This window comes from Triticum aestivum, chromosome 6B (assembly GCF_018294505.1).
Source record: "Triticum aestivum cultivar Chinese Spring chromosome 6B, IWGSC CS RefSeq v2.1, whole genome shotgun sequence".
Lineage (NCBI taxonomy): Eukaryota > Viridiplantae > Streptophyta > Magnoliopsida > Poales > Poaceae > Triticum > Triticum aestivum.
The window spans coordinates 715,789,333-715,798,166 of record NC_057810.1 but is presented as its reverse complement, the minus strand read 5'-3'; the positions used below and the strand labels follow the sequence as shown (position 1 = coordinate 715,798,166).

General features: G+C 41.0%; 1 protein-coding gene across 1 annotated transcript; it reads right to left on the bottom strand.

Annotated features, from left to right (window-relative positions):
- Positions 1–335: 335 nt before the first annotated feature.
- On the bottom strand, positions 336–7,563 carry LOC123135131 (phragmoplastin DRP1A). The gene is made up of 13 exons (XM_044554231.1): positions 7,300–7,563; positions 6,864–6,927; positions 6,675–6,779; positions 6,461–6,562; positions 6,283–6,333; positions 6,149–6,210; positions 5,878–5,968; positions 5,648–5,712; positions 5,336–5,530; positions 3,935–4,004; positions 1,885–2,135; positions 913–1,232; positions 336–673 (listed from the first exon to the last, which is right to left on the bottom strand). Exons 1-13 carry the CDS (start codon positions 7,426–7,428, stop codon positions 394–396), a joined length of 1,785 nt encoding a protein of 594 aa, XP_044410166.1. The 5' UTR covers positions 7,429–7,563; the 3' UTR covers positions 336–393.
- Between the last annotated feature and the right edge of the window lie 1,271 nt (positions 7,564–8,834).

The window sequence follows — 8,834 nt, the reverse complement described above, 5'->3', positions numbered from 1 at the left end:
GCGGAGGGGAGCCGCCGGAGGACAGGAGGATAAATATGTGCCGCACAATGTTAATTTTCTCTGATATGCTTACATGCGGGACACACATTTGTACGTATTACAGAGAGTAGCAGGAGACGTAGTCAGAACCATATTCGAGTGTATTCTCGTGTTTGAGGGCCGTAGTAGAGCACTCCGTGAGTTTGAGGATCATGTTGATACATGCCGGCGAGTAAGGACTGTAGGTGTAATTATCTCCCAGCAAAAAAAAGCTTCAACAAACACAAAACCAAAACATGTGTTGGACATGGACTTGGAACCAACTCACGTACCAGATCGATATGCACAATAAATTCAACCAGCCGCCAGTGTTAATATTTACACAACTCGACCTATGACCACACCTATCATGTGCTACTCGCCTTCGTTTGATCGCAAGATGTGCGCCTTCTCCTCGCACCCCTGCTGGCCGTCATCCTCCGCCAGCATTAGGTGAGCAACGGCAACAGCAACGCCATCTGCTTCTCCTCCGCTGTGTTCCTCAACATCCTCCGCCACCTCCCATGCCGCCCCCTTGCCAAGTCTAGGCGCATGTGGCGCACCGTAGTCGACGCCCACTAGCTCCTCCTCTCTTACTTCTTCCGCTGGGGGGCCCTTTACCGACAACAAACTACTCCCTCGGGTCTTTTTTACTCTGCATATAAATTTTGTTTGAAGTTAAAGTACCTCTACTTCGATCAAACTTATAGAAAAAAACATTGGCATTGACAATATCAAATCAACATTTTTAGATTCATTATGCAATGTAGTGTCGTGGAATATATATTTGGTATTGTAGAGGTTCATATTTTCTAATATATATTTGGTCAAACTTTGTACAGTTTGACTTGACACAAATTTAATATACGGAGTAAAAAGGACCGGAGGGAGTACAGTCTATCTTCTTCCTGGGCACCTCGGTCTCTCTTTCTCCTGGGCACCTCGGTCTTGAGCCTCTTGGCAAGAAGCAACTTGATCATCACGTCATCTCCGGCCTCAAGCATTGAGGACGTGGCTGCGGAAGCAGCTTTCTGAATTGACAGACGCTTAGTAGTTGCAACCTCCCCAATATAAGTCTTGTCTTCCAAGACAACTGTGGAAAGCCAGAGTGTCCTTTGGATCCCTGCAGCCACCTTGGAGGACGCATACACTGGGTCTGCAACCTTCTTCTTGCATGCATATTGTAGCAGAAGTCCAACCTTGCATATTGTATCCTATACAGAAGAGTAAGTGTGAGCTTTTAAATGCTATGTAGCGATGGGTGAGATTCTAGGAACATGCATGTACAATTTATTATGACAAAGGCGAAAGAACCTTTCGATGAGGATATTATGTGTACACCCCAGACAACTTCAACCAAGACTAATAATGTTGTGGATTAGTCCTGCATGTTTATTTGTGGCAGCAAAGGAAAACACCTTGTTTACAGAATAATACATGCAGCCAACACTTGAAACAAAGCTAGATGAAAATTGAAGGTTGTAGTTTGGATATGTAGTATAGATATGTTTAGCATAGCAAGGCGCTCTAGGATGTCCATGCGCAATGATGTGTGACGGTAGTAGCTCATAATGCTAGAGGAGATGCATCTTCACTATATGCACTACATAGATTAGACACTAATATCGAAAATGAATTTTGCCATTAATCAAATAGGTCTGACAAGCAAATCTTATGCATACCATCAAAGTTTGCAACTATTGAATTAGAATAAGGATTTGCATATGTTGGACATGCATAAAATATGCTTTTCAGCTCTAAGTCTGAATATAGATTTACACACATAAGATGATGATGCTTTGTTGCAATTAAAGCATGTGTGTCACTTGCCTTTAAATCACAAAAGAAGATCGTGATAATGCTTACCTTGTTAAGCAACCCAAGTAAAGTCTCTAGCGTCTCATTTCCCATCAATGCTGTGTAGGCAACATCCGAAGCATCCTCCTCCGCATCTTTGCGACGGCGGTGACGTGTTGCTGAAACGAACTTGTGGCTTTGCACGTGCACTGTGCATTCAAAGTACATGTCATGTGGCTCGCCTTCCGTACGCACGTGGTACGTGGGAAATGTACCATAGGCTCTGAGCGTATAGCTTTGCAGCATGCTTTTCTTTATCACTGCATAAGAGAAGAAGATAATTAGTGACAAATGATTAATCAACTTGGATAATAGAAAGACAATCAGTATAGCTTGTTTTTTATATCTGCAAAACATAAGAAATTCCTAGTATTTTTGGTTGCTCCCCCTCCCCCCATCCCCCCTCGCTGCAGCACAACGATCGTAAACATACATAACTAATTAATCAACTGAGACAATGTCTCAAAGAGTCAGATATTCTCAACACAGATAAAGCAAGCTTCCTAACTTTTATGATCAAACAAAACATATGCATACCACGCAAGTATTATTTTTCGAAACGGAAAATCTAACTACCAATTACGCCATTCACCACAGTAGTCATCCAACCTGAACCATTTCAACGGCATTGAATCAAAAAAACTAGGTGTGGTCCCATGAAGCCTGTGAAGATTACATAACAGGGAAATGAGCAGTACATTTACAAATACAACTGCATGCAATGGAGCTTTACCATCTATAACCCCAAACAATCTAAACATAATATACCCCAAACCATGTGAACTGCTGAACAAATTACCATAAGAGCACCTAAATCGGTTATTAAAAATGTATGCACTCTCTGCCACTTGATTTTACAAATGCTGTGGCCCTAGGCCAGACCCTAGCTAACACTTTTGTGCACCACATGTCCAGACAGAACCTTGTTCATTATGGACCCTCATCACCTTCCCAGATGCACATAACCCAGATTAACATGGACAGCAGACAAAGTATCGAAGAATGATACAAGTGCGAACATCCCAGTCAAAATTAGAAGCAAAATGGTTCAGCATTGGTTGATATCATGGAATTGACAGGGAGTTACATGATGAGCCGTGCATCACCTTAACTTTGCTAACGCTATAGTCATTTTGCTTTATACATAAAGCGGGATGAAAGCCTTTTCCGGTAATGTTACAGTCATTGAAAGTGAGCCCAGGCATTGATCACATTAAACATAGGCCATGACATCTACAACTCAATGCAATCAGAAAGAGCATGCTATATCCGTCCTCGAGTCCTACAGAAGTAGATCAACCTGCACCAACTAGAAACACGGTGCCACAATAAACCACAATATCCCCACAGAAGTAGAGCAACCCGCACCAACTGGACATGCAGTACCACAATAATAAACCCCAAATATCCCCATGCTGATAAATACCGGGAAAAGAATACCAAATATGGGATATTTTTTGTGTCTTAATAGCAGGCGAGCTGACTCTGTGAATATTCCAGAAGTGGATAACTAAGGTGAACATAAATCTTGAGTTTGCTCGAAGTGGCTACAAGAGGAGGAACCTAGAAAATGTGCTCCCGTAATTTACACATATAGGCAACGAAATCTTCTGTTCTAAAAACTAGACGAATTGTTCTAAACTCAAAATCGAGTACCAGGTCAGCTAGCACCGGTGCAGAAGATAGGCCTTATAGCACCTGCTACCGGTACAAAGGTGTGTGACCACATGCCCCAAACAACTGAATTAGTTGTATGAATAGTTATGGACTAGTTAATCGAGTCTAGCAGGACAATTACCATGGCATGCTAGTTAATCTAGTATTAGTGATCTGTAGGAGGTTAGTAAACTTCAAACTGATGACTTAAATATAATTAATTTGAAAGGGTGACTCAATTTTTTTACTCCGACCCAAGACTTTCGCTCCATTACTATGCTAACTATTTTTGCACTAATACATAACCAAATGCAAAACCAGAAATCATATTTGGAAATAATGGTGCATGTAATGTACCCATTAGCTGTGAAGGAAATAAGAAAAAAAGAGAGGAGGAAATCACCTGTAGATTTGATGGAGCTTTTAGTGAACAGATAACCACCTACTCTTGTTTTAATATAAGATTCCAAATGCTGCATATACACCAAAAAGAAGTGAAAGATTAAATCATTATAACACACCACCAATTGCAGCATATGCTTGCTTTTGAACATCAAAGTTAGCTCAGCAAATCCTACGCAGGTGTCACAAAAAAATGACGGATGATCCCGCAAGAATTAACAACCATACTATAGGAAACACAATGGAAAAAATAGTTCATCTAGCAAATCCAAAGATCACATAATGATAGCAAAGAAAATCAAAGAACATGTTAGCAAAGAGGCAAATGAATATTCATACAAAGAATGGCAACAGATTTAGAACTTCAATATACTACGACAACTCGCCCAGGGAAAAAAAGCATACTACGACAACACAATGGCTCAACCCGCTAACACAGAATGTGGCACTGAACTAGTGAATTTGATTAAAATTAAAATGGAAGATAAAACAAAACACTGCAAGTGCCTGACCGAAGGTATGTCTGTGACAGGGAAATTTGCTGGCACAAGTAGATCCTAGCGTCTAGATCTTGATTGATTGCGAACAAATGTATGGCTACAAATAAACGTCTTGCAGACCTCAAAGATGAACCAGAACATACGAAGTAGTCTAAACATATGATCTTGTACTAATACACTCTGTAGAGTACAAATGCTTGAACATAAAAAAAGCTCAACAGATAAAACAGGTCGTACGTGTCAAGTGCCACAACAAGCCAAAAAATGAAACCTCGAGAGTCGAGAATAACACCTTTGTTCTAGCAAATACAATGTAAACAGAAGACATCGAAGGCAGATTGTTCAAAGAACATGTGGCCAGTTTAGCAGATGCAAATGAATCAGTACTTCACAGAATGGCACAATGGTACCGATTCAAAACTTTGACAAAGAACTTAAAAAACACAATAGGTTACTTCAGATGTTTATTGAACTCACGAGGTGGCACTAAACAAGCCAAATTAATTAAATAGCGGACACAATCTAAAACTGCTAGTGCCTGCAAGGAACTCCAAAGATAAAAAGGCTATTATAACAGGAAAATTTTGATCCGATATATCAGACACGGCCAGTGCTTCAAATACAGATTAAATAGAATAGCACGATGACTAGCTTAAGCTCTTGCCAATTCTGATAAAACACTTGACAACACAATGACTGACACCTGATATTTATTGAACTCTTGACGTGGGACTAAACTAGTCAAAAACATGAGAATATACAATCTAAAACTGCCAGTGCCTGCCAAGAATTCCAAAGGTAAGACTATTTACACAGAAAATTTTGCCGGACCAAGTAGATCATGGTCAACACCAAGATCTAGATTATGTTAACTTCTATCTTAAATGAAGAAAGGGGCATACCTTTCCCAAACTTCTGATCAAATGTTCGGATCCCATTCTATGAGCGAGATGCTTGTATTCTGGTGTGTTACCAAAATATTCACGCTCTCTACACCTGGCAGAAATTATGTCCATGTTGATGTTAATGTCTTTCTGGGATCGGTTGACAACACCAACCCATGGAAAGTGGAACCGGCAAGATCTTCCTTCCAGTATCTACACAACTAAACTCAATGAGAGGATCTGGTTCGTACAAATATATGATGGTTAACAATCTGATTACGACATAACAGTAAGGAAAATAGCGTAAATATGCAAAAAATTCTCACTTACATTAACAACACTTGCTCGATTCTCCATCAGATCAATTTTGGTGAGTACACCAAGGGTTCTTTCACCTGAATCAACAAAAGGTGGTACATACTCATCATCGGCATCACATTAATCAAATGTTTTGTTACTCAACTTGCTATCACAAATGAAATGATAATATGCTTCATATGCGCAATTTCTTCTTGAGCACCCCAGAAGCACGCCCAATGACAGCAACAACACAGTCATACCTTTTGGGTCAACTTCCCGTGAAATATTGACTATTTCAGAATTTGAAAGATCCTGGTCGGCTGAAGAAATGGCGAGAATGATACAATTGGGCTGAAAAAAAACACACACCAAAATGCTGAACAAGTTACCATGAGAGCACCTACGTTGATTATTACAAATGTACGCACCCTCTGCCAATGAATTTTGAACGGCAGCATATCCACACACTTGCTTTTACATAGTGCATGACATAATAAATATTAATGTGCATCATAGGCTACAGCAAAATACCTTTTCGATGAATGCTCGAACCATGTTTTCAATTTCCTGAACTATACTGACTGACCCATCGTCTGATAAGCATAAAGCCAATAGGAAATTATACAATGAACAAACTGAACATCAAAAGACACAAGTTCACATACCAACAGCAATTTTAGTAAGCCCAGGAAGATCAATTAGAGTCAGATTCACAACTGCAAGAATAAAGTGAACAGGTCAGCAAGCAACAATTTTTTTTAAAAAAATTCAAAATTTGAGAACGTGGCTGTTTTGATATTTGATGAAGCAACAATCCAACAGTACATGATCTGAACAGCTTACCGTTTGGGGAAAATATGCTTAAACGGATGGGGACAGATGATATTCCATAGGGAGAGCCGGTTTCTCGGTCAGTTTCATCAACTATCTCCATACTGACTTCAGCTGCAACAATTGCAAAATAATAAGCACAATAGGAAGTTGTGCCATCATATTTCAATACTATGATGATATAAGCATCACATCGATAGAATAAAAAGGGAAGTAGAGCCATTACCAAAATCTTCATACGTTTTGTCGGGTTGATGCAAGAACTTTGCATATTTGGTTCCTTCTTCAGTTTTAAATAGATGCACAATCAAAGGGCGACGGGTGGCAATGGCTGTACACAAATCAAATAAAAAGACAACGTGTCAATTGAAAATAGATGCAGATAATACCAAACTGTACGAGTTCAAGAAAATACCTGAACCCCTGGGTAGGAAATCCTTTCCAACAATAGCCTCAAGCAGTGATGACTTGCCGGAACCCTATCAAATAATTAGAGGAGTTAGGTTGGAATTTCTACGGCTCACTGATGCTACTGAGAGGGGATATTTCTGTTAGAAATCAGTTGCACCGCCTCCCTAATTGCTAGCTAGACCTAGTCTTTGCTTATCCATGCATGCAGTACGTCTACCAGGCGCCTCCTTAGATATAGGATCACCGGTGCTATTTCTGAACAAGTATTACTCTCTCCCTCTCTCTCACTTGTAATGCTACTTATTTACTGCCCCAAGGGGAGGAATACGACTGTGATGCATTCTTAGTTCTGCTCATATTCTATCAATTTCTACGGCTCACTGGTGCTACTGCCAAGCCGCGTCTGCACAAGAAAATCGCGCGGTTCTAAGGGCACGCACCTGGCCTCCCATGACGGCGATGAAGGGCAGCTCGTCCCAGTCAGTGGGGAGGGCGCTCCCCACGTCGTTGTCGGCGAGAGTGGTGCAGGCAAGCTGCAGCTTGTTGACGAGGGACGTCAGGTCCTCCATCGCCGCCGGCGCTGGATCGGATCGGGAGGCGGCGCTGAGGGGTGAGATCGAGGGGGCGAGGGGGGCGGGAGACTATCGATCGGCTCAGGCCTTACAGGGTTTAAGTTAGGGTTCCGACTCCCGAGGGTTTAAGTTTTTTTTTTGAGGGCCCCGAGGGTTTAAGTTTGAGACAACGAGTTACCCGTGTGGACTGGCCCGAGGCGGCGTGGGGGCCCAAACTCTAGGCCGCAGATGGCCTATAGGCTCAATTGGTTGGAAGCCGAAAATTGAGACCCCCTATTTGGAGCCCATGGGTTTGACTGTAGCGGTCCAAACTGTAGCATCCGGTTTACTATATCGGATCGGTTTTGGTTGGTTTTATTTTGAACATTTTGAAAAGTACACATTGAATTGTTTTTTAATCCGATGAACATTTCAATAACACACGATGAACTCTTTTGTGTTATGCGATAAACTTTTTAAATTTATGACGAACTCTTTTGAAAAATACAAATATATGTGTTGAACAATTTTTGAATACATATTGAATATTTTGTAATATATGTTAACAATTTTTTTAATACACATTGAACATTTGTGTAGTATAGGCTGAACAAATTTCAAAAACACGTTAAACATTTGTATATTCGTTGAACAATTTCTAATATACGATGACCATTTTTATAATGCATGATGAACTTTTTGTAGTATACTGTGAATATTTCTTAATATATGATAAACATTTTTGTAAGACTCAACGAACTTTGTATGATACACAAAAAAAGGGAAAATAAAAGAAATAGAAACAGAAGTAAAAGAAAAAAAGAAATAGAAAAAAATAGAAACAGCGAAGCAACCATGGGTCGGCCCAATCTGGGGCGTCGGGAGGTTGCACTTCAGCGAAGCCACACCCGCTTGACCTTCATGGACGTCAAATATGAATCGCCCCAAAAATTGGCTAGCCAATATTTTGGCATGCCAAAATATTGCAACTCCCAAGATTTGCCAATTTTTGGCAAAATTTGTGAGATGGTCAAAGTAAGTTGGCGGCTAACCAATTGGTAGCCAAATTTTTGTCTTGCCAAAATGTTGGTTAGCCAATTTTCAGTAACCAACCAATCATGCTCTTAGCTTCTCCCTGAAAAATTAGCCCAAGTAAAAGCATCTACAGTCAGGCCCCTTATATTGGCCATATACGTCCGGTCACTAACTGGTCAACAAATCGCGACCAAGATGACCCCCTCAAACTGGTCCTAGACATCCGAGCTGACCGGCATCCCTCGTATCCATCTCATATCTAGGGCAGATATATGAGGAGGCCCAGACGCGCGCAGGTGCATCCATCAATCCCCCCGACCAATAGGACCTACGCTTTTCCTCTTCTCTCATCTCCCTCGTGCGCGTTGACCCTCCCCTAGCTCCGCCGC

Bases quoted from the DNA above. Each gene is read 5' to 3' on its own strand.
- LOC123135131 (XM_044554231.1), bottom strand. From the start codon at position 7,428: ATGGAGGACCTGACGTCCCTCGTCAACAAGCTGCAGCTTGCCTGCACC. The intron at 6,334-6,460 runs GTAAGCTGTTCA...TTATTCTTGCAG, and splicing joins AAGCATATTTTCCCCAAACG to TTGTGAATCTGACTCTAATT. The intron at 5,531-5,647 runs GTAAGTGAGAAT...TTAGTTGTGTAG, and splicing joins ATCGAGCAAGTGTTGTTAAT to ATACTGGAAGGAAGATCTTG.